The sequence below is a fragment of the Chiloscyllium plagiosum genome, unplaced genomic scaffold (genome assembly GCF_037043375.1).
Source record: "Chiloscyllium plagiosum isolate Xiang-an unplaced genomic scaffold, Cpla_swu_hap1 HiC_scaffold_5, whole genome shotgun sequence".
Lineage (NCBI taxonomy): Eukaryota > Metazoa > Chordata > Chondrichthyes > Orectolobiformes > Hemiscylliidae > Chiloscyllium > Chiloscyllium plagiosum.
This window is the reverse complement of record NW_028270143.1, coordinates 78,464,320-78,491,202: the sequence shown is the minus strand read 5'-3', so window position 1 is coordinate 78,491,202 and position 26,883 is coordinate 78,464,320. Positions and strand designations below refer to the sequence as shown.

Sequence of the window (26,883 nt, the reverse complement as noted above, 5' to 3'; positions counted from 1 at the left end):
GTTGTTGAATATGAAGTGTGTTGTGAGGCACAAGTCCAGTAGTTTAAGTATGCCGCCTTTGTTAATTACAGTTACTATATTGGGCTACAGTAACAAAATCCAGGCCCATTCTTAGACTATTGAGGATAATTGAATAATACTATTTATACTAAAATATGGACTTACATGTTTCAGCTTTTTGTAAAATCTAAATGAAGGAATGATGAGGTAATAGAGAAAGAGATCAAACCCAAGGTTTCAAAGACACATGCATACACCCAAACAACTATGTGGTTCATCAATTTATGATGCTTTGGGATTGTATCTGTTACTGTAGTGCTAATAAAGGAAACAAATGAAAGAGGTCATGTGAAGTCTGCTCTGAAGTCTGCCTGACAGCAAGTCTGGGAGGTTGGAATGTTCTAGATCAAATAAAAAGCTCAGATCTCTTCACTAGGAAGAACATGCAAGATATTTACCCCTAAAGACAATGTTGTCAGTCTTTACATTTACAAAGGCCAGACTTTGAGACTTTCAAAGTGCCAAAAAGGCACTGAAAGTACTGGATTATAAACAGTTGTACTTAAGCTGTGCATTCTTTCTGAACTGAAAAAGAGTTGGGGTCAAACACAAGCTAATTAGAATTCTGTTTGGATGCAAGGTTAACGTATTTGATGAGGAGCCGGGCGGAGAATTCCACTTTTGAGATCAGGTTACATGCTGCCATACAAATGAATTAATAGCTCAGATGGACAGCAGCTCCGTGTGGTCAACAGAGAAAAAGTGCTGCCTGATTTTGAGAGGGACCACAGGGTGATGCCGAGGGGAACTGCTGATGATAAATTTAGGAAACTATCTGAAAACTGAACAAGGCAGTAACTTGAAGTTACTATTCAGTTTTACAGTAGTTTTACAGTAACCTCTTTCAAGCTCAGTTAGTGTGGGCTATTTGCTACAATTACTGTAACTCCACGCAGAATTTAATACAAGTTTAAAAAATGGACAATTCCCTCTGCAATTTGAAGTATAAGTTGCCCACAAAAAAGAAACTCTTTCATCAATGATGTTTTTCATCATTGGTTACAATGAATTATTTCAAATATGAAATCTGTAATTCTTTCAGATACTATTAACGTTCAAATCACTCTAAAGGTTATTGGTCTGTAGCGAAAGCAAGATATGTACATACAAACACAAACATATTTATCACACACACATATCTCCACTACCACATCAAGACCAAAGGTAAAAACTTGTGACTGAATAGAAGTCATACTTGATTAAGGGGCAGCTGTTGACAAATAAACAGCACATACCATAAGGAAGTGTGAAGTAAGAACCAAAGAGAAGGAGTAGCCCATTCAGGCTGTCATGCCTGACCCACAATAAAATGATAGTTAATCTGATTGTGACCTCAATTCCTCTTTCCTGCCTGCCCCACCCCACCAACTCCTATGTTCCATAAGCTTTGACTCCATAAATGATCAAGAATTTGTTCCAACTCATATTTGAATATATTCAGAGACCCAGCATCCATTTATTTCTAGATTTCAGCACCCTACCCTCCAGCCTTGAAGTGCAACATCAACCTCTCAATATCTACCCTGCCAACAACTCCATCAAACTCTTATACGTTTCAAAAGCATTACCTATTCTGTTTCTAAATTCCAAAGAACCTTGGCCCATCCTACTTAACATTTCCTGATAGGACATAGGATCCTAGGAATCAGTCAAGCTAATTTTCTCGAAGACAACCTATCAGAAGAATGTTGTAAAACTTGAAAAGGTTCAGAAAAGATTTACAAGGATGTTGCCAGGATTAGAGGATTTGAGCTATAGGGAGAGGCTGAATGGGCTGGGGCTGTTTTTCCTGGAGCATTGGAGGCTGAATGGTAATCTTATAGAGACTTATAAAATCATGAGGGGCATAGATAGGATAAATAGACAAAGTATTTTCCCTGGGGTGGTTGAGTCCAGAACTAGAAGGCATAGATTTAGGGTGAGAGGGGAAAAATTTAAAAGGGACCTAAGGGGCAACTTTTTCCACACAGAGGATGGTGTGTGACTGGAATGAGCTACCAGAGGAAGTGGTGAAGGCTGGTACAATTACAACACTTAAAAGATATCTTGATGGGTATATGAATAGGAAGGGTTTGGAGGAATATCGGTCAAGTGCTGGCAAATGGGACTAGATTAGGTTAGGATATCTGGTCAGCATGGACAAGTTGGATTGAATGGTCTGTTTCTGTGCTGTACATCTCTATGACCCTATGACATGGAGAACAAAATTGCTCACAATATATTAAGTGTGGTCTCACCAATATCCTGCACAACTGTAGCAAGACATCCCTAATTTTATGCTCCTTTTCCCCTTGCAATAAAGGCCAACATTGCCTTTCTAATTCCCTTCATGCCAATGACAGTTGCTCTTACCTCACCTCTAGAATTCAGTACTTCTGTCCATGTTCAGATCCAGGTTCTAATGAGGTCAGGAGCTGATTGGCACTGATGGGCCCCAAATGGAGTGTCAGTGATCAATCTTCCACTGTGCACATGTCCCTTGACTGCATTATCAATGATCCCTTCCATCACTTTGCAGATGGTGGAGTGCAGATTGATGGTAATTGGCCAGGTTTAGTCCTGGTTTTTGTGGATAGGGCATACCTTGGAAATTTTCCACATTACCAGGTATTTGCCATTATTATAGCTTTATAGGAATACCTTGGATGGTGACACAGTGAATGCTGCAGCACAAATCTTCAATATTATTGTCAGACTGTTATCAGGTCCCATAGCTTTGCAATATCCATTGTTACTCGATATCACAAGGAATGAATCAAATTGTTTGAAGAATGGGAGTGTGTGCTGCCAATCACAAGAAGTCATCGAGTTGAATCATCCACTCAACCACAGGCCAAAAGTGGAAAGCAAGTGGAACTTTCTTAGTCTTTCATGTATTGTTAGCGATTTTGAGAATACACTCTGTCCCCTTTATCCAAGTCATGAGATAAATCCTATACTACACATTACAATAGTAAGTGAGGTCCTATCACTGATCCCTGTGGCACTCCCCCAATCACAATTTGTCAAGTTGAACATGACCAATTAATTCTGACTGACTTATGTCACAGTTAGCTAATCCCATACCTGTGCTGATATACCACCCCAAACACTCTGAGCCAATTTCCTGCATAGCAGCCTTTTATTGAAATCCTCTTGGAACTTAGAAATCCAAATTCACATCTACTTGTGCCCTTTAATCCACTTTACACATTATATCTTAAAGCACTCTAATTGTCAAATACAATTTCCCTTTCACAAAACCATGTTGACTTTGTCAGATTTTTAATGATTTTCTGAAACCCTTCATACCACTTCCTTAATAATAGATTATAACATCTTCCTGATGAAAAATGTTGGCCTAAGAGGGCTAAAGGTTTCTGCTTCCCTGTTTTCTTGAGTAGAGGTGTAACATTTGTAGTTTTCAAAACTTCTAGAACCTTTTCAAGATTTTGGGATGTTTGGAAAATTACTACTAAACATCCACCACATCTCTGCTACCTCTTGTGTTTTTAAGACTTCAAATGTCAGTTATCAGTCCAGAGGACCTGCTAACAATTAGTTATCCCTGTACTTTTTTCTAGATACTGATTGTTTTAAGTTCTTTCTTTCGTTTTGCCTGACTTCCCACTATTCTAGGGATCCTTTTTGTGTTTTCTACAACAAAGTTAAACACAATGTCATCATTCAAAGTTTCACCATTTCCTGTTACCCTTTATGAAATCTCTAGTCTCATCCTCCAAGTGACTAATCTTTATTTTAGCTATTCTTGTCCTTTTTGTAGACTTGGAGACGCGCTTACTCTGTTTTCATTTTTCTAGCTAGTTTTCTCTTGTATTCTATGTATTCTTTAAAATGTTGTCTTTTGCTAATTTTTAAAACTTCACTCTTCCGGCCAACATTTTCCATTATTGCTATTTCTCCAGCGATTAGTCCAGCAGTAGTAGAGTATCATTTTACTCACTGTGACTATTTCTTGTGCTATTTCTGTTAGGTATCCATTAACAGCTTTTGCAAGGTTGCTATTTGAAATAATAATTCTATGTTTATCAGACATTACTGTTTTAATGTATACAGGATAATGTTTACATCAGATGTGATTTGGCTCTTAGAATGTCCCATCTAAATATCATTTTAGCATAACTCTGGTGATACCTGTTGAAAAATGTGGTGCTGGAAAAACACAGCAGGCCAGGCAGCATCCGAGGAGCAGAAGAATCGGCCTTCTTCCTGAAGAAGGGCTTATGGCTGAAATGTCGATTCTCCTGCTCCTCGGATGCTGCCTGGCCTGCTGTGTTTTTCCAGCACCACATTTTTCAACTCTGGTCTCCAGCATCTGCAGTCCTCACTTTCTCCTCTGGCGATAGCTGACAAATAAAGCAAATATACATACCATGCAACATTTTTAATGTTCTTTGAATGATCATATCCATTTACAGTTAAAATACTGCTACCAGCTACCAGCTCCTGTTCAAATGACATGGGATATTAAGCAAAACTGGAATTTTTTCTGTGCATAATGGCAGAATTATGAAACAGCAACAGATTTATTAAACAAACAGTTATAAGTCATTGTAAGTTTATCACTGTTGGAAAGTCACTTTCAAAATATATTCCACCTAAATCTCTCTGAAGAGCAGATAAAATAAGGTAGAAATTTTAACTGCTTTGAAGGTACACTGAGTGCAAAATGAATGCTACATATGAATGCTATGTATTCAATTTTAGAAAACAAAATGAAAGAGATGTGCGCATTGTCTTTCAATCATGAGGTGCACATTAATGGGTGCTCTAATTAGAGTCATACAGTCATAGAGATGTACAGCACAGAAACAGACCCTTTGGTCCAACTCATCCATGCAAACTGGATATCCCATCCAATCTAGTTCCACCTGCCAGCATCCAGCCCATATCCCTCCAAACCTTTCCTATTCATTTACCCATCCAGATGCCTTTTAAATGTTGCAATTGTACCAGCCTCCACCATTTCCTCTGGCAGCACTATACACCTACCACTCTCTGCGTGAAAACATTGCCCCTTAGGTCTCTTTTGTATCTTTGACCTCTCACTCTAAATGTATGCCCTCTAGTTCTGGACTCCTTCAGCCCAAGGAAGAGACTGTGTCTATTTATCCTATCCATGCCCCTTATGATTCTTTAAACCTCTATAAGGTCACCCCCTCAGCCTCCTACACTCCAGCCTATTCAACCTCTCCCCATAGCTCAAATCCTCCAACCCTGGCAACATTCTTGTAAATCTTTTTTGAACCCTTTCAAGTTTCAGAACATCCTTCCGATAGGAAGGAGACCAGAATTGCACGATATATTCCAAAAGTGGCCTTAGTAATGTCACATTTCAACTCTCCCTCCCACTCTGCCGAGGATATGGAGGTCCTGGGTCTCGTTCACCGCCGGTCCCTCACCACCAGGCGCCTGGAGGGAGAACGCCTCATCTTCCGCCTCGGAACACTTCAACCCCAGGGCATCAATGTGGACTTCAACATTTTCCACATTTCCCCTTCCCCCACCTCACCCCAGTTCCAAACGTCCAGCTCAGCACTGTCCCCATGACTTGTCCTACCTGCCTATCTTCCTTTCCACCTATCTACTCCACCCTATCACCTTCATCCCCTCCCCCACTCACCTATTGTACTCTCTGCTACTTTCTCCCCACCCTCCTCTCACTTATCTCTCCACACTTCAGGTTCTCTGCCTATATTCCTGATGAAGGCCTTTTGCCCGAAATGTTGATTTTGCTGCTCCTCGGATGCTGCCTGAACTGCTGTGCTCTTCCAGCACCACTAATCCAGAATCTGGTTTCCAGCATCTGCAGTCATTGTTTTTACCTTAGTAATGTCCTGTACAGCCACAACATGACCTCCCAACTCCTGTACTCAATACTCTGACCAATAAAGGAAAGCATACCAAATGCCTACTTCACTGTCCTATCTACCCATGACTCTACTTTCAAGGAGCAATGAACCTGCACTCCAAGGTCTCTTTATTCAGCAACACTCCCTAGGACCTTACCATTAAGTGTATAACTCCTGCTAAAATTTGCTTTCCCAAAATGGAGCAATTCACATGTATTGAAATTAAACTCCATCTGCCACGTCTCAGCCCATTGGCCCAGCTGATCAAGATCCGGTTGTAATCTAAGGTAACCTCTTCGCTCTGGATCAGTGGTGCTGGAAGAGCACAGCAATTCAGGCAGTATCTGAAAAGCTTCGAAATCGACATTTCGGGCAAAAGCCCTTTATTTATTCCTGATGAAGGGCTTTTGCCCGAAACGTCGATTTCGAAGCTTTTCGGATGCTGCCTGAATTGCTGTGCTCTTCCAGCACCACTGATCCCGAATCTGGTTTCCAGCATCTGCAGTCATTGTTTTAACCTTCTTCGCTGTCCACTACACCTCCAATTTTGGTGTCATCTGCAAAATTACTAACTATACCTCTTATGCTCACATCCAGATCATTTATATAAATGATGAAAAGTAGTGGACCCAGCACTGATCCTTGTGGCGCTCCACTGGTCACAGGCCTCCAGTCTGAAAAACAACCCTCCTCTGTTTTCTACCTTTCAGTCAGTTCTGTATCCAAATTGTAGTTCTCCCTGTATTCCATGAGATTTAACCTTGCTAACCAGTCTACCACGTGGAACCTTGTCAAACGCCTTACTGAAGTCCAGATAGATGAGATCCATTACTCTGCCCTCATCAATCCTCTTTGTTACTTCTTCAAAAAGTTCAATCAAGTTTATGAGACATGGTTTCCCACGCACAAAGCCACGTGACTATCCCTAATCAGTCCTTGTCTTTCCAAATACATGTCCATCTGTCCCTTAGGATTCCCTCCAACAACGTGCCCAAACTTATGTCAGGCTCATCAGTCTATAGTTCCCTGGCTTGTCCTTACCACCCTTCTTAAACAGTGGCCCACATTAGCCAACCTCCAGTCTTCCGGCACCTCACCTGTGACTATTGATGATATAAATATCTCAGCAGGAGGTCCATCAATCACTTCTCTAGCTTCCCACAGAGTTCTAGGGTACACCTGATTGGGTCCTAGGGATTTATCCACTTTTATGTGTTTTCAGACATCCAGCACTTCCTCCTCTGTAACATGGACATTTTTCAATATGTCACCATCTATTTCCCTACATTCTATATCGTCCATGTCGATACTGATGCAAAATACTCGTTTAGTATCTCCTGCGGCTCCACATAAAGGCCACCTTGCTGATCTTTGAGAGGCCCTATTCTGTCCCTAGTTACCCTTTTGCCCTTAATGTATTTGTAAAAACCCTTTGGAATCTCGTTAACTCTGTTTGCCAAAGCTATCTCATGTCCCCATTTTGCCCTCCTGATTTCCCTCTTAAGTATACTCCTACTGGCCTTTATACTCTTCTAAGGGTTCACTCGATCTATCCTGTCTATACCTGACATATGCTTATACCTGACATATGACATATTAAAGAAAGAAATGTATTAGGCATAAGAGACACTGCAGTGAGAACATGCCTAGTGACAGAAGAGAAACTTACACTCAGGAGAGAAATTGATATTTGGAGAAGTGCTGAGATTGTGAATCAGCAGCTGGAGGATATTCATGGTAGAACAGATCAGGTCTTGCATTAATCTGAAAATTCCACCAGGCACAAAGGGCAGGACAATCACAGACAAAGGGCAGGACAATCACAGACAAAGGGCAGAACAATCATAGACAAAGGGCAGAACAATCGCAGACAAAGGGCAGAACAATCGCAGACAAAGGGCAGAACAATCACAGACAAAGGGCAGGATGCAAATAGTATGGAGGACCTTTTGGAAAGTAGAGCAAGACATGTTCAGCACGGTTGAAAATGTGTTGCTGGAACAGCGCAGCAGGTCAGGCAGCATCCAGGGAACAGGAGAATCGACGTTTCGGGCATAAGCCCTTCTTCAGGAATCTCCTGTTCCCTGGATGCTGCCTGACCTGCTGCGCTGTTCCAGCAACACATTTTCAACTCTGATCTCCAGCATCTGCAGACCTCACTTTCTCCCGATGTTCAGCATGGAGAAAGCAGTGTTCTCACTGCAAGAAGCTCATTTTACAAATAAGCCTCTGGCTAAATAGAAGCACAACAGGTAAGTCCAGATGGGCAGCGGAGAGGTATTGGCCGAAGGTTCCAGGGAATCACTCTACACTATACTACAATCGCCTGATCAGGATGACATGAATATACCACCTGAACAGTTCCACACACCAATCATCAGACCCACAGCAACCCAACAACAGAAATTGAACAATGGGTGCCATAGCAACAATCGAGACTTCTTGCAGAAACAACCCGAAGAACTGCATTGTTTGGCAGACAGCTGCTGACAAGAATCACATGTGTACTGTTAAAGAGAGCAGCCCTGATTTCAGGACTGTGTGTGTATCCAGTCTGTATGCATAGACTTCTGAGAATAACAAACTGCTAACCTGTGAGATCAACCATGTATATATTTGATAATTTTGCTAACTCAAAATATACAAAATAAAGCATGTACTTTTTTCTTGCTTAATAGGGGATTTTGGATTAATAGGGGATTTTGGATTGAATGAGAATTGTGTACAATTTTCCCACTGAGTGTGATGTAGTCACATGACTTCTGTCATGTGCACACACTGTTGGCAGGTATCTCACTTGAATCAAGACCCCATGTTGAGTGTAGTGCTGCATTATGCACATCTACTGGCTTCACTAGTTCCCATTAGAAGTGCAAACTAAGCTCAATTGATAAGGAATCGTGTATTTTTTGAACTCTATATTCAGGCCAATAAATTCTCTAATCGAAATTTAGTAACAAATGCTCAGTATTACCATAGTTGGGTTTCTTCAATTTCAGGAGAAAGTGAGGACTGCAGATGCTGGAGATCAGAGCTGAAAAATGTGTTGCTGGAAAAGCGCAGCAGGTCAGGCAGCATCCAAGGAACAGGAGAATCGATGTTTCGGGCATAAGCCCTTCTTCAGGAAGAGGGAAGGTTTGCCAAGCAGGCTAAGATAAAAGGTAGGGAGGCGGGACTTGGGGGAGGGGTATTGGGAATGCGATAGGTGGGAGGAGGTTAAGGTGAAGGTGATAGGCCAGAGAGGGGGTGGGGGCGGAGAGGTCGGGAAGAAGATTGCAGGTCAAGAAGGCGGTGCTGAGTCTGAGGGTTGGGACTGAGATAAGGTGGGGGGAGGGGAAATGAGGAAGCTGGAGAAATCTGCATTCATCCTTTGTGGTTGGAGGGTTCCTAGGCGGAAGATGAGGTGCTCTTCCTCCAGGCATCGTGTTGCCATGGTCTGGCGATGGAGGAGGCCAAGGACCTGCATGTCCTTGGTGGAGTGGGAGGGGGAGTTAAAGTGTTCAGCCACAGGGCGGTTGGGTTGGTTGGTGCGAGTGTGGGAGTCGGTCGGTTTATAGTAAATGTCCGTGTTGAGTCGGTCACCCGAGATAGAAATGGAGAGGTCTAGGAAGGGGAGGGAGGAGTCTGAGACGGTTCAGGTAAATTTGAGGTCGGGGTGGAAGGTGTTAGTAAAGTGGATGAACTGTTCAACCTCCTCGTGGGAGCACGAGGTAGTGCCGATACAGTCATCGATGTAGCGGAGGAAAAGGTGGGGGGTAGTGCCAGTGTAGCTGCGGAAGATGGACTGTTCCACATATCCGCCGAAGAGGAACAGTCCATCTTCCGCAGCTACACTGGCACCACCACCCACCTTTTCCTAGATCTCTCCATTTCTATCTCGGGCGGGCGACTCAAACTATAAACCCACCGACGCCCACAGCTACCTAGATTACACCTCCTCCCACCCTGCCCCCTGTAAAAACGCCATCCCATATTCCCAATTCCTTCGCCTCTGTCGCATCTGCTCCCAGGAGGACCATTTCCAATACCGTACAACCCAGATGGCCTCCTTCTTCAAAGACCGCAATTTCCCCTCATACGTGGTTGACGATGCTCTCCACTGCATCTCCTCCACTTCACGCTCCTCCGCCCTTGAACCCCGCCCCTCCAATTGCCACCAGGACAGAACCCCACTGGTCCTCACCTATCACCCCATCAACCTCCAGATACATTGTATTATCCTTCATCATTTCCACCACCTCTAAACAGACCCCACCACCAAGGATGTATTTCCCTCCCCACCCCTATCAGCGTTCCAGAAAGACCACTCCCTCCACGACTCCCTCGTTAGGTCCACACCCCCCACCAACCCAACCTCCACTCCCGGCACCTTCCCCTGCAACCGCAAGAAGTGCAAAACTTGTGCCCACACCTCCCCCCTTACGTCCTTCAATATCTGTCACAAATTCACCTGCACCTCCACATTTACTACATCCGCTGCACCCAATGTGGCCTCCTCTACATTGGGGAGACAGGCCGCCTGCTTGCAGAACGTTTCAGAGAACACCTTTGGGACACCTGCACCAACCAACCCAACCGCCCTGTGGCTGAACACTTTAACTCCCCCTCCCACTCCACCAAGGACATGCAGGTCCTTGGCCTCCTCCATCGCCAGACCATGGCAACACGATGCCTGGAGGAAGAGCGCCTCATCTTCTGCCTAGGAACCCTCCAACCACAAGGGATGAAGGCAGATTTCTCCAGCTTCCTCATTTCCCCTCCCCCCACCTTATCTCAGTCCCAACCCTCGGACTCAGTACCGCCTTCTTGACCTGCAATCTTCTTCCCGACCTCTCCGCTCCCACCCCCTCTCCGGCCTATCACCCTCACCTTAACCTCCTTCCACCTATCGCATTCCCAACACCCCTCCCCCAAGTCCCTCCTCCCTACCTTTTATCTTAGCCTGCTTGGCACACTCTCTTCATTCCTGAAGAAGGGCTTATACTTGGAACGTCGATTCTCCTGCTCCTTGGATGCTGCCTGACCTGCTGCGCTTTTCCAGCAACACATTTTTCAGCTTTCTTCAATTTCAGTTACTATGCAATTAAACTCATCAGAACAGTGGAAGTCTGACTGCGCACGTTAATCGATTTTATTATTGCAACTTTTACTTCAAATTGCTTCATTTGAAATTTCATATACAGTATTTCTGTGCTTGAAAACACTTTTGATTGACATTTCCTGCTCTTTACATTATTTAAAAAGGACAGTTCAGCATCATATACTTAATAGCCGAACCAATTGTCTCATTTCATCTGATAATTTCACATGGAAAGCTGGCAACTGGCACAGATTACTGGAATCACCTAGACCATCAAAGACACCAACAGCAGATAAATATAAAAATGCTTTCCATAAAGCAAAGGAATTGGAATGGTCAAAAAGATATAAAAATATTAGGAGTAGCAACTATTGGAAGAATAAAGATGATAAAAAGTGAAATATTTAATTGGGACACAAACAGAAACTTCCTTCTGGGGGAAAAAAATATTTCAACAGTATGGAGATTTCTAAATGTAAAAGGTTTTTGAAGACGTAACAAAGAGGATTGATGAGGACGTCATCTACATGGACCTCAGTAAGGCATTCAACAAGGTTCCTCATGGTAGACTGGTTAGCAAGGTTAGATCTCATGGAATACAGGGAGAGGTAGCCATTTGGTTACAGAACTGGCTCGAAGGTAGAAGACAGAGGGTGGTAGTGGAGGATTACTTTTCAGAAATGGAGGCCTGTGACCAGTGGTATGCCACAAGGATTGATGCTGGGTCCATTGCTTTTCGTCATTTATATAAATGATTTAGATGTGAACGTAGGAGGTATAGTTAGTAAGTTTGCAGATGACACCAAAATGGGAGGTGTAGTGGACAGTGAAAAAGGTTACCTCAGAGTACAATTGGATCTTGATCAGATGGGCCAATGGGCTGAGGAGTGGCAGATGGAGTTTAATTTAGATAAATGTGAGGTGCAGTATTTTGGAAATGCAAATCAGAGCAGAACTTATGCACTTAATGGTAAGCATCCTGGGCAGTGTTGCTGAACAAAGGGACCTTGGAGTGCAAACTTCCTTAAAAGTGCAGGCTCAGGTAGATAGGATAATGAAGAAGGCATTTGGTATGCTTTTCTTTATTGGACAGAGCATTGAGTATAGGAGTTGGGAGGTCATGTGGGCTGTACAGGACATTTGTTGGGCCCCTTTTGGAATATTGTGTGTGGATATATGAATAGGAAGAGTTTAGAGGGATATGGACCAACTGCTGGCAAACGGGACTAGATTAATTTAGGATGTCTGGTTGGGATGGATGAGTTGGACGAAAGGGTCTGTTTCTGTGCTGTACTCTGTGCTATGACTGACAAAAGCTGATACGATTATGGTTTCCTGGAGAGTCTACGGTAGATTCTGTATGATGGCTGTGCATTGGTTAATTGGACCCTCATTATAAGGTATCATTTGGCGGACACACAACCAAATCAAAAGAGGTCTTGTGTGTTTGATGGTGAAATATAACAAAACAGAATTGAGAAATCTACATCCTGTAAGTATGACTAACCAGCATGAAGACTTGCCAAACTGAAGGCAGATTACTTCAAGGTCAACTAAGTATTTATGCCTAGCCTGTCTTAACTCTGTATAAACACACATAATGATGCAATACAAAATTACCAGCACATGAACACCATCTCTGACACACCTTTTACCATCTAAAAAATTGGCTAAATCTACACGGCAAATGATTTTACCAAACCAGAGGGGAATGCTGGGATAAGCAAATAGCAGGGAGAAATTGAAATCTCCAAACTAAATATCAGGCAGGGTTTTGTTTTGACTTATAGATTTTAGAAATGAAACCACAACACAGTTTAGTTAATTAAAACACCTAGAAGCATTGGTTCAATAAGAAAGAATGGTAGGACATGCCTCAAACTGCACTTTCAATTCCATCTTTTTCCTTTTCTTTCATTAATATCCCCTCTTGTAGCCTCCTTCAGAAAGTAGAACGAGTGAGACAGTCCGGAAGTGCAATCCTTTGTAACTATCAGCAATATCATTGAAATATCCCACGATGAGATATGCTTGATGGGGAGTGAGTAGTAGTTGGTGTTTCGCCTTCTGGGTGAGGCATCTTGCTATACAATTGATAGATATTAATAGATTAAATGAATGGGAAAAACTGTGGCAAATGGATTTCAATATAAGCAAATGAGGTCATCTACATTTGACCTTAAAGGCCAGGACAAGCTATCTTCTTCATGGCAAAAGGCTAGATACAGTGGACATTTGGGGATCCAGGGCATTTAAATTATGTAAGTATAAAAAGTAATCCAAAAAGCTAATGGAATGAGAGCAATTATATCCAGTGGAGTAGAATACCAGGGGGTACAAGTCATGCTTCATCTTTATAACAGTCCAGGTTAGACCACACCTGGAGTACTACAGGAACGTGATATTGATGTGTAATTATGACACATCTCTACACAGAAAAGATGCTTGAAGCTTTTAACACTTATTTCACAAATGGAAGTTGGTTTTAGATTTGATGAAGAAAACATTTAGCATGCTTGCCTTCACCAGGCAGAGCATCGAATGTAGGGTTGGGGCATCATGTCACAGCTGTACAGGACATTGGTAAGGCCAGATTCGGAGTACTCCGTACAATTCTGGCTGCCCTGCTATAGAAGAGATGTTATTAAAGTGGGAAGGGTGCAGAAAAGGTTTACAAGGATATCAACAAGATTGGAGGGTTTGAGTTATAAGGACAGGCTGGATAGGCTGGGACACTTTTTCCCTGGAGTGTAGGAGGCTGAGGGGAGATCATATAGAGGTTTATAAAATCATGAGGGACAGAGATAAAATGAATAGCCAAAGTCTTTTCCCCATGGTAGGGGAGTCTAAAACTACAGGGCATTGGTTAAGGTGAGACAGGAAAGATTTAAAAGGGATCTGAGGGGCAACTTTTTCCACATAGAGGGTGCTGCGTATATGGAAGGAATTTCCAGAGGAAGTGGTAGAATATGTTAACAGCATTTAAAAGACATTTAGACTGGTACATGGATAGAAAAGGTTTCGAGGGATATGGGCCAAATGCAGTCAAATGGGATAGTTCAGCTTAGGAAACCTGGTGAGCATGGACGAGTTGGGCCAAACACTCTGATTTTGTATGGTATGACACTATGACTCTAATTGTTCACTGTCAGTTAGAGGTCTTTATAGAAACCTGGGTAGAGATAGCTGCATGGAGTTAGCTCATAGATCAGTCATGGTCTCATTCAAGGAACTAAATGGCAGAGTCCTGTTTCTATGGCCAAGCACACTTAAGTTTCTCACCAAGGATTTGTGAGCTTAACAGCTTTCAGTAATGGGCAAGACTACATAGTCACTGTAAAACCTGCATGAACAGCACAATTAGCAGTGAAAAGAAACATTTGAGGATAGAATTATTTGTGGACTAATTCAAAGACTAATCTTAATAATTGCATAACACAGGTACGTGTTTTCAGAAAATGGGATAAAAAGAAATAGAACTACCAAAAACAGCACACATTAGATGGAAATAAACAAACTTACACAAAAGACAAGAACAATATCTTTTGTGTTTTACTTGCCAAGAAAAGCTTTCGAGAAGAAAAACAAAAACAGAACCTTGTGTAATATCCTGGCACTGCACTTGGAGAACAGACAATTAGTTAGCTCTCCCGTCTTCAGTCTTCAAAATATTGACAAATTATCTGGATGGCTTACCAATTTTCTTATCAAACTTCCATGCTGGGAGAGCATCATTCGGCTTCAAGGAGCTTTTGGCTGGCAGGGGAATGGTCACACAGATGGGACCGTTCACTTGGATTTCAGTTCCATCACTATTCAAGAGATGAACACTCACTGCTGTGACAGGGGTCAGCTGAAACCTGCTGCTGTTTCCTGTAAAACAGATGACAGCATTAGAAGTAAAAAAGGTTAAACACATTATTAGTGTATCATGTTGAAGCAAAGTAAATTACTCTATGGTGCATTGTTGACATTGATCAGGAAAACTGGTTTCAAGATTTGGGAAGCAAGTTATCTTCAATGCCCAGAACATAGATAATGCATATTTATTATTATTATTCATTCCTCTTCTTTAAATAAAGTATAAAATTCTGCTGGGTGAGGATACAGTTTACAAAATCCACAACATAAACAGATGCAATTACACAAATGGATTCCTCCAAGCAGCCACATTTCTCAATAACTGCTGTGTCCTGGAATAAACCATGATTGATGCTCAAAACCAGATGAATGTGATCAATATAAACAATATATTTACAAATTTATATGCAGTGCATGTTAACAGCTTCTGAAACTTACCTGCAAATCAGTTTATCAGACTAACACTCAACGAATCCCTGTCCTTAAGTACAGTCCAATCACATCTCCCATTTCATCTGATCGAACCAATCTTTTTTTAAAAAAGTGACTTTTGTTTGTTATACAAATTAAATCTACATTGCAATTAAATACAAATGTTCTATTAATGAAGAACAGTAATCAGTATTGATCAATTGAACTGCTAAATTTAACTTATATATCACATTCACTTCCTACAGCATGTTTCCAGAAAGGAAGATCGTAAGGCATAAACATATAGATTCAAGCTGGAGGAAGCCATTTGGACTCTTAACCCTGCTCCCTTATTCTATACGATCATGGTGGTCTGACTATTTCACATTCCTGCCCAGCCCTGATAAACAGGAAGTTTATAAAGAAACTATCCACCGCAGTCTTAAAAATGTTGAAAGATACTATTTGCACTACCTTTTGAGGATGAGAGCTCTGAGACCCCTGTCCATCTGAGAGAAATGAACCCGCCTTTCTTTTTAATGAACAACCCTTCATTTTTAAATAGTGACCCCCATTTCTAGTGACAGAATAGCAGATAAAACCTGGAGAGAATTTACATGTGAATTCAAAATCTCATAAGTTACATAACTGTTATGGTTTTCAAAAAGACCAAATTACAACAACTTGAATGTGGTATGTTATTCACTCAGATGAGAGTACCGTAAACTATATTTGAACAAATTAATGTATCATTTTTTAATTGAGCTCACTTGTCAATTCTATGTAAATAACACTAAGGTAACACTGTTGGGGTTTGCAGGGAAACTGATAACAATCCAAGTGGAAATGGTTTGGATCACAAGCTATAGTTAGACAACAACTTAGTCTTTAATATTGCTATAGATTGAAGACTCACTGTGAACCGATGAACAAGATGCACACTTTACAAGAAGCAGTGCCTTGACCTTATTTAATCCTCAAACAACCTGAGTGAAACAATCTAATTAGGTGATTACTGTTTTCAGGACCTTGATGTTAGCAAATTAACTTTAGCGTTTCCTACATTAGAATAGTGAATGCACTTCAAAGATACTCCTTTGGATGTAAAGCACTTTGGGACATCCTGATGTTGCGAAAGATGTGATAGAAATCTAAATTCTTCAAACTACATGGACTGTGCAGTTTTGATTTCAGTTGTCCTCAGGAAAGCAAAATCCTGCTTTCATCTGAGTGAGAGAAAACCTCACTGAAACATACAAGATTCTTCGGGGACTTGACAGGATGAATTTGAAGAGGTTATTTCTCATGGGAGAATTGAGGACCAGATGGCATCATTTCAGAGTAGAACAGAGTAGACGAGGAATTTCTTCTGAGACAGTAGTGAATCTGTTGAAATCTTTTCCACATAGGGCTATCGAGACTGGGTCACTGAGCGTATTCAGCAGACAGATTTTTACTCATAGTGGGAATCAAGGTTTAGTGGGAAAAGAAGTGGAGTGGAGTGCTATCAGATCGGTCACAATGTCTTTGAATGATAGATCATTAATTTTTTTTTGGGCATCATCCTAATTATTTTTTAATTAATGTGTAAGCTTCACTGGCTGGGCCAGCATCAATTGCCCTTCTCCAAATGACCTTGAAAAGGTGGCAGTAAGCTGCCTTCTTGACCTGCTGCAGTCCACTTGATGTAGGTATACCCGATGAACTGTTAGGGAGTGAGTTGCAGGAGTTTGACTCAGCAACACTGGGTCAGCATATATTTCCAAGCCAGGATGGTGAATTGCTTTGAGGGGAACCTGCAAGTGGTGGTAATCCTATGTATCCCCTGCCCTTGTCCTTCAAGCTGAAGTGATCATGGGTTTGGAAGTACTAGCTAAGGAGTCTTGGTTTAATTGGCAGCGCATTTTGTAGATGGTATAGACTGCGGCTACTGAGCATTGGTGGAGGTGAGTGTGAATGTTTGCAGATGCAGTGACAATCAAACAAACTGCTTTGTCCTGGATAGGGTCAAGTCTCTTGAGTGTTGTAGCTACATTCATCCAGGCAAGTGGAGTTGTGTTTCACCTCATCAAAGAGCTTCTTCTTGTTAAGATTCACTAGTGGATGTATGTCGACTGCTGAAAATCAAATAGGCCTTTAGACAAGGTCCAGGCATGTATAAAGTCATAGAGGAGAAAGTGAGGTCTGCAGATGCTGGAGATCAGAGATGGAAATGTGTTGCTGGAAAGGCGCAGCAGGTCAGGCAGCATCTAGGGAACAGGAGAATCGACGTTTCGGGCATTAGCCCTTCTTCAGGAATGAGGAAAGTTGGTCCAGCAGGCTAAGATAAAAGATAGGGAGGAGGGACTTGGGGGAGAGGCGTCAGAAATGTGATAGGTGGAAAGAGGTCAAGGTGAGGGTGATAGGTCAGACTGGGGTGGGGGCGGAGAGGTCGGGAAGAAGATTGCAGGTTAGGAAGGCGGTGCTGAATTTGATGGATTTGACTGAGACAGGCTGGGGGGAGGGGAAATGAGGAAACTGGTGAAATCCGAGTTCATCCCTTGTGGTTGGAGGGTTCCTAGCCGATGTGGCCTCCTCTATATTGGGGAGACGGGCCGCCTGCTTGCGGAGCGTTTCAGGGAACACCTCTGGGACACCCGGACCAACCAACCCAATCACCCTGTAGCTCAACATTTCAATTCCCCCTCCCACTCCACCAAGGATATGCAGGTCTTTGGACTCCTCCATCGTCAGACCACAGCGAAACGACGGTTGGAGGAAGAACGCCTCATCTTCCGGCTAGGAACCCTCCAACCACAAGGGATGAACTCGGATTTCACCAGTTTCCTCATTTCCCCTCCACCCAGCCTGTCTCAGTCAAATCCATCAAATTCAGCACCGCCTTCCTAACCTGCAATCTTCTTCCCGACCTCTCCGCCCCCACCCCAGTCTGACCTATCACCCTCACCTTGACCTCTTTCCACCCATCACATTTCCGACGTCCCTCCCCCAAGTCCCTCCTCCCTATCTTTTATCTTAGCCTGCTGGACCAACTTTCCTCATTCCTGAAGAAGGGATAAAGTCAGAGTCATACAGCAAAAAAACAGACCCTTCGGCCTAAATCATCCATGTCGACTTGGCTTTCTAAACTGAACTAGTCCCATTTGCTTGCATTTGGCCCATGTCCCTCTAAACCTTTTCTATCCATGTACCCGTCCAAATGTCTTTTAAATATTGTAATTGCACCCGCCTTTACCACTTCCTCTGACAGCTTGTTCCATATACGCACCACCCTCTGTGAAGCAGTTGCCCTCAGGTCCCTTTTAAAGCACTTGTGCCTTCTAATTTGGACTGTCTACCCTGGGGAAAAGACTTTGTCTATTCATCTCATCTATACCTCTCATGATTTTATATACAACTTCAAGGTCACCCCTCAGCTTCCTACAGTCCAGGGAATAAGTCCCAGCCTATCCAGCCTCTCCTTATAACTCAAACCTTCCAGTCTCGGTAACATCCTTGTAAATCTATTTTGTACCCTTTTCAGTTTAATAACATCCATCCTGTAGCAGAATGATCAGAATTACATGCAGTACTTCAAATGTGACTTTATCAACATCTTGTACAGCCCAACTCCTATACTCAATGCTCTGACCAATAAAGGCAAGCTTGCCAAATGCCTTCTTCACCACCTTGTTTACATGTGACGCCATGTTCAAGGAACTATGTATCTGCACCCTTTGGTCTCTCTGCCAGGGCATGACTTCCACAGTCCCATCATTAACTGCATAAGTCATGCCCTGGCTTGTTTCACCAAAATGCAACACGGCACATTTATGTAAGTTAAACTCCATCTTCCATTCCTTGACCCACTCACCCAGTTGATGAAGATCCTGTTGTCTGGTTTGATAACTTTTGTCATTGTTTATTATACCACCAATTTTGGTGTCATCCACAAACTTACTAACGATGCGTCCTGTATACTCATCCAAATCGTTTATCTAAATGGCGAACAACAATGGACCCAGCACCAATCACAAAACACAGAATATTACAGTGCAGTACAGGCCCTTCAGCCCTCGATGTTGCGCCGCCCTGTGAAACCAAACTGAATCCTTGTGGCACACCACTGGTCCACAACCCTCTACCACCACCCTCTGTCTCCTACCATCAAGCCAATTTTATATTCACTTGGCTAGCCCTCTCTGGATCCCATGTGATCCAACCTTACTAACCAATCTACTATGCGGGACCTTGTTGAAGGCCTCACAAATACTAAGTTTGAGTATTTATCCTGAGCTGGAGTCAGGCATGTCAACAATGTCTTACTATCAACTAATTTATTTCCTCTATCTGCATGTTCCTGCCTCTGGCATATTTTCAGGGAGGTTCTGGGGGAACTGAAGGGTGACTGATTGAAGTGAAGGGAATTCATACACCGTGTGAGTTTACTAGTTAACAGCCAAGATCCCACAATCTGGCTGGAGTTCATTGACTGAGTACTGGCAATCCAATGACTGTAGGCCACAGCAATTAAAGGCACATCCCGCAAAGCAGCTGAACATGGGTCAGTGGGTCATGAGATTCATGACTGCAGTATCCTGGGAAACATGCTTTTCTCAGCGTGAATGGCTTGGCAGTGGTGGGTGGCCACAGTACAGTTTACACCATTTACAAGACTTCTGAGGCTGCCTCTATTCTGTCGCGCATTTATGGTCACCATCCTACAGCTAGCAACTCACAGAGTGCCAGCCATCCACAGCCTTGGAGATCCTATTGGACCTCACAGCCTAATTAGTTTGGCCGCCTAACTAAAAATCTTTTCTAGTGCCCTTGAATTTAGGTGAGTGCCACAATTGGATCCTGGAACTAAAATTCAATTCAATTGAGTTGGATCAATGACCATTCATTTGATGAAACGTTATCCACCCGAAAACCTTAACTGTTTCTCTCTCCACAGATGTTGCCCAAACGGCTGAGTACTTCCAGCATTTCAGGTTTTTATTTCAGATTGCCAGCCTCAGCAGAATTTCTCCTTTGCAGTATTTCTGACTAGGTTTCTCACTTAACATATACAAATGGAGCAAGACTAGATAAATAAGACCATGCTTGATTCTCAAAATGTTCCAATTACTTTAACGAAGCCACAAAACCCACAAGGAAAATCATGGGCTTCCTCATGAATAAACTTGAGGTTTGTTGGCTGCAAAGGATCTTCTTTGCAAAATACTTGCAGTGACAATTAGCACTATAATAGAGAACAGTTAATCAATTAAAACATTCTAAAACAGGATGTTTGTGAATGTATTGCATACAATAAATGAGATTTGATAAACTGAAAGCACAGGTGGTAAATGTGGAATTAAGGTGGTGTTTATAGCTATAACAGTGACCTGGCTCAAAGAACAACATAACTGGTTAAATAATCCTGTTCAGGAATGCAAGAAGAGGAATTGCAGTGTTCATTAAGGAGGACAATGCAATGCTGGAGAAACAGAATGTCACAGAGGGTTCATTATTAAATATTATAGAGTTGTCATAATGGGAGACCTAAGTAACTGGAAGTAGATTGAGATAGTGACAGTGTAAATGGCAGAGAGGCCAAGCAAGAATGTAAACAGGAGAATTTCTGCAGCAGCTCAAGGAGTGAAGAAGCACTGATTGACCTGGTTCTTGGGAATGAGGTGGGCCCAGTAGATCAAATGACATTGATGGGGTATTGGTCACCATATCATAAGGTCTCTGACAGTGGAGAAGAACAATGAACAAGTGATATTCATTTGGCAAAATGCCAGGTATTGATCATTTTCAAGCAGAAAGAATCTAACCATTGCCTCTTGACATTCCATGGCATCACCATCACTGAATCTGACATGTTCCTCATGGGGAGGGGGGTTACCATTCAGCAAAAACTTAACTGGAACAGCTTTATAAATACTATGGCTACAGGAGCAGGTCAGAGGTTAAGAACCCTGTGGTGAGTAACTCAGGTCCTTACTCCCCAAAGCCTGTCTACAATCTAATGTGGAGTGTGAAGAGATACTCCCCAATTGTCTGATTGAGTGCAGCTCCAATGATATTCAAGAAACTTGACACTATCCAGGATAAAACATCTTGCTTGATTGGCATGACAGCCACAAAGATTCAATCCTTCCACTACCGATGTTTAGTAGCAGCAACGTGTGCCATCTACAAAATGTGCTGCACAAATTCACTGAGGGTCCTTACAAAGTACTTGCCAAAGCCATGATCAATGCCATCAAGGAAAAGGGTAACTAATACATGGGAATACCACTAGCTGCAGGCTCTTCTCCAAGCCATTTCCATCCTGACACAGAGTAATAAAACAGAACAAAAATCATTAACTGGGACATGGTTGACTCCAGTGAGAAAAACAGAACTGGCTGGGACATACTGCAGGAAAACCTGTAGCTGAACAGCGGTCTACCTTCAAAAAAGAGATGTCTTAATAATAGGTAAGATATAGTCCCTCAAAGGATAAATTAATCCAGAGTTCCCTGGATGGAAAGGGGGAGGTATTGGATAGACTGTACTTATAGCTGGCAAAGCATTGGGACCAAATGCATATAACTGAGAATACTAAAGGAAGCAGGAATGGAAATTGCAGAGGCACTGGTCAAAATTTCATTCTTTCTTAGCCTAGAGGTGCCACCAGAGTGGAGAAAAGAAAAATTTTACAATTATTCAAGACAGAGTGTAAGGATAAACCAACAATTACAGAGCAGTTAATTTCAATTTGAGAAACAATGAATCTGAATAAAATTAATGGTGACATGGAAATGTGTGTAAGGGGAGACAGCATGGGTTTCCTCAGTGACAATAAGTTTTAGCAAACCGGGAGTCTTTGAAGAGGCATCAGAGAGGGGTTAATGAGGGTTATGCTGTTGATTTGATGTACAAGGACTTCCAAAAGGTCTTTGACATAATGCCGCACAACAGACTTCTGAACAATGTTAGAGTTCATGGAATGAAAAGATGTAGTAGCAGGGTGGACATAGGAAAAAGACAATAATTGTTAACAGGTATTTTTATAGGTTGGAGGAAAGCTTGTAGTGGAGTTCCCCAGGGGTTGATTTGGGACCCTTGATTTATATGCTGATTTATGTTAATGATCTAGCCCTTGGTGTACAAGGGACTATTTGAAAGTTTGGGGAAGATACAAAACTTGGGAGCACTGTATACTGTGACAAGGATAGTGTAGAACTTCAAAATGCCATTTTGGAGTTAGTGGAGTGGGCAGAGAAGCAGCAGATGAAGTTCAATGCAGAGAAGTGAGAGATGCTACACTTTGCTACCGAGGACATGGAGGGACAGTACAAAATTAAAAGTTGCTATTCTAAATAGTGTGCAGGAAAAGAGAGACCTGGGTGTACATGGACATAAGTCATTAAAAGTAGCAGGATAGGCAAAGAGACCTGTTAATAAAGCATATTGTATCCTAGGCTTTATTTACACAGCCTAGGATACAATATGTATCCTTGCTCTTTAACAAGAGCAAGGAGTTTGTGCTGAACTTGTAAAGGCACTGATTAGACCTCAGCTGGAGTACTGTGTGCAGTTCAGGCTACCACATTATCAGGAAGGAAGTGAATGCTATGGAGATGGTGCAAAAGAAGTTTATGAAAATTGTTTCAGGGATGAGAAGCTTCAATTACGAAGAGAAATTGAATAAGTTGGAGCTGAGAAAGGAAAAGGCTGAGAGGAGATTTGACTGAGGTTTTCAAAACCTTGAGAGAACTGGACAGAGTAGATAGAGAGAAACTGTTCCTACTCATAACAGGATTATGAATGAGAGGCCATAGATTTAAACTAATTTTCAAAGGAAGTAAAAGGGATGTGACAGGAAACTTTTTCACACAGTGAGTAGTTAAGGTGTGGAATACACTGCCTGGAAATATGCTGGAAGCAGTATCAATTGAGAGATTTATACCAGTAGGAGTAGCCATTTATGCATCATGTTTGATCATCTTAAAACATTTCCACTGAGGAGAATGATGAAATTACTGTTTTGCTCTACTTTCTTTTGTGTGAAAATCAAAATGAAGGTAATTTAGACTTTTTTAGAGGAAGTGTGACAATATTTTGTAGTCATATTGAATTATGTTAGCAATGTAAAGTAGTAAATTAGTTGGCAGTAATTGCTGCACCATTTGTGAAATGCATCGAACAGAGTAATATGACATTTTAACTCTGCGTAAGAGTTTGCACTGTTTAATATCTGTCCCTTACCTGTTCGATTTACATCAATTCCTTGAAGATATGGGAAATCACCTACTTCCCAAGGGGTGGCAGCTACTGTAAGAAAAGCTACCAGATTTCGATAGGTTGAGTTCTTTGGCAAGTTGAGAGACCTTCTCTGGAACTGGATTCTAGGCTGAATTAGAGCACCTATGGATCAAAATAAATAAGGACTTATCAATCGCTTTTCGTAAGACATTACCATACAAGCATTACATTTCAGGGTCAACTAATGAAACATTAATTATAAATTATTTCATTCCAGCACCCATTTTCTCATGAATCCTAGAGTAAATAAAGATAATAATGGTGTTATTTCTCAAAACTTCAGATGTAATCTTTGCGGGTGGGTGAGAGAAGAATCAACACAAATCATGATTCAGGTGGAATTTGCCTAATTAATTTTGTGGTTAGGTTTTACAATTGCACCAAAAGATGCCATGGGTTTGCAATTTTTAAGTTAGGCTCCAATGATCTAATTGTGGTTTGCAGGCAAGTTGTAGCCTCATGTAATACACCTTTCCATTTAACTTGTGTACTTAAACCGTTTTATGAACATTAATTAAAAGATCTCTGAGAAAAGATTTGTAGCAGCGTCTTAAGGATTTTATTCTTATTTGTGGTTGTTTCAATCAGCCAGGAAGTTGGGTCATGGCTTGTGGCACTACCATTTTGTTTTCATGATAGGGAATAACCCTTTACCACTGTTGTTTGAAAGGAGGAATAAGGAGAAAAATTGAAGATGCAAGAAAGATAAGGGTGTATCAAAGATGAACTGCATCCACTAGTGGCTGTCCATCTGCAACAACAAGTTGACAAGCAGCTAGACTGCAATGCTCATATGGAATTTGATGCAGATTTTAGGACTGTAGAGAAGAAGACTCCAGTCTAAGCAAGACCACCCAAAACATTTGCCATAAAGGTGTCAGTGCCAACTGGAACAAACATTAGATGCATTCTTTCCTCAGATTCCATACACTGTTCTCTGTGTTCCCATCCCTATCTCTTCCTGACATACACCTCATTCTGTGCCACTCCACCTTTTAACTCCAGACAAGAGTTTCAATTTTTCACCACGTGGCATGGATTTTTGATAACCCACTTGTAATAGCCTTTGCAAAGAATGAAATGCATTCTAGAAATATTATCAATCTCTGCAAAGATTGCAGATAGTTGTGTTCTTATGCATCACATCTGTAATTTTCCATTACTCCTCCAGTGAGTACCCTCTGCCTGAAAGAACCTTACACATCCACAATATAATATGAAGCTGACCTGACTTTGCAACTTCTACTGGACTCAGCACACTAACCTCTGGTCAGATGTTGAGAAAGCACCAACTGATTGGAGACCCGAATACAACATTACCTTCATAAATCCAATTTATAAAATGCTGCAAAGTACCAATAACCAAACAAAGTGCAGGAAAGAAATGTGGTTCTGGGTGGGATGCTCTTCAGAGACTCAGAGCAGACACAATGGGTCAAATGGCCTCTGCCAGCACTTTAGGGATTTTATGATGCTAATTACATAGATGATCTCTCTTCCATAGTTGAATGGAGTAGATGGGGTAGAGAAGAAGCCAATATTTATCAGGCTATGTTGATTATCTAAGAAAAAACAATTATGCGATTTCATCAAACATGTTATTCCGGATGGAAAAACATCAGATTGAGATTCTGTGGGATAAAAATAGAGGAAACTATGGCCCAGACTCTATTGTCATCAATGAAGCAATAACACTCAGTGTTGACTTCTAAAAAAAAAGCCCTACAAAGATCTGGCATTCTCTGTTACTTGAATTTCAGCTTTGTGGATGTCCGTTTGAATCCAGTACTAGTCTAGAGGATTTTCAGAGGTCTGGCAACAGGAAATGATCAAGCAGGCCAAGCAACCAATCAGCTAATTTTAGACACCACAAATTAGGAAGTAAAAAGCATCAAATATCCTTTACATTTGAGACATTTTCCAGAGATTAAAATAAATGATTTTTCGTATTTATTAGAAGCTGCAATATGCAACCTTAAAAGTATATTAAAAGCTTGCACTTAATAGAATGGAAACAGTTGACATTATACAAATATAAAATCAGGTTTAGTTAATATAAATCTTAACTACAAATATAATATTAACTGCAAATATAAATTCAACTGTAGTTAAGTTATTAAAAACCCAATTATGCCTCAGTGTTTAACAGCATGAATATGGACTTTAGGTACTGTCATCAGTTTCAGAGGAACAGCGGTGGTGAATGCTGTTCTGGACTCTCATAAATATGTTTACACCATACATTCCAGTTTATAAAGGATATCATTTTTTGAAGTGCAGTAAAATAATGTTCCTTTACAAAAATATTGCACAGTCTTTTTAAACATAGCTTACCAACTTAAAAAGAAACATAGTCACTTAAAAAGCAGTTCTGGTGTGAAGTCACGGTTTTTTCCTATTTAAGAACTGGTTTGAAATTATTTGTCATATTCTGTCAGTACATACCCTGAAATCCTGAGACAATCTGAACAACATCTTCATACACCATTAGGGTTGCTGACCGTTCAGGATGGAGAAGCAAGCTCACAGATGAAAACACTGATAAAGAAATAGATCAAAATAGCTGTGTATATTAACAGAGTCCTTGTGGCATTGCAGGAAGCTAAAAAGTACAGAATTTTAAAAAAATATCTATTTTCCAAAAACTGCAACATTACAATTTACAAGCTTTTCACGTACTAATTTTAATATGATTATTAATTTGGATAGTAAATAGATTTCTAAATCATGATACTGCAGTATGGAAGACTTCTCACACAAACTTGCAATTTACAAGTGAATAGCACAGCAGCATCATAGATGATTGGCAACTCATAAATGCGCAAACAACCAAATTGGTCCAGTGGCTCCAGACAAGCCCCTTTCAGGCTGTGAATTAATGTTTTCCAGTCAATTAATTTTTCATGAAACAGACTACAAGGTCATCATTTATAGAGTCTCCAGGCTCCCTACTGGATCCATCTAACCAACATTTCGCAAATGCAAACCCACAAAACGAAAATGCAAGATTGCCAAGGACTCCAGAATCTGATTATCCTCCCCCTTGGATAATATGATTCAAGAAACATTGAGCAATTGACAACTTTTCTTTGAAAAAAAAAGCAGCATTTCAAAAATAATTATTTGAAAATTACATAAAAATTAATCACTTTTAGAGGTTGTTTTTGAGATTTGCTGTATAATAAGTTCAGGACCCACATCTATTATTCCCTTACCCACTGCCCCCAAAAAGAAATTGGTTGGGCTCCATACCTTTTTAGTTCAATCACATCTTTTAGCCATGAGTGAGTCATTAGTATAATCTAGATTAAGTATTGTGCATTTTTGCATTAGAAG

The 26,883-nt window shown here is 41.3% G+C and overlaps 1 protein-coding gene across 4 annotated transcripts in view; it reads right to left on the bottom strand.

Annotated features, from left to right (window-relative positions):
- Positions 1–26,883, bottom strand: part of fam171a1 (family with sequence similarity 171 member A1) — a 194,290-nt gene that overhangs the window by 26,977 nt on the left and 140,430 nt on the right. For 3 of the 4 annotated variants that reach the window (XM_043690324.2, XM_087987329.1, XM_087987331.1), the window contains 3 exons: positions 25,993–26,085; positions 23,491–23,649; positions 14,689–14,865 (listed from right to left, as the gene is read on the bottom strand). In XM_043690324.2, the coding sequence (XP_043546259.1) occupies positions 14,689–14,865; positions 23,491–23,649; positions 25,993–26,085 (429 nt within the window). The remainder of the gene's footprint in view (positions 1–14,688; positions 14,866–23,490; positions 23,650–25,992; positions 26,086–26,883) is intronic. The other variant, XM_087987330.1, reaches the window with a different exon arrangement.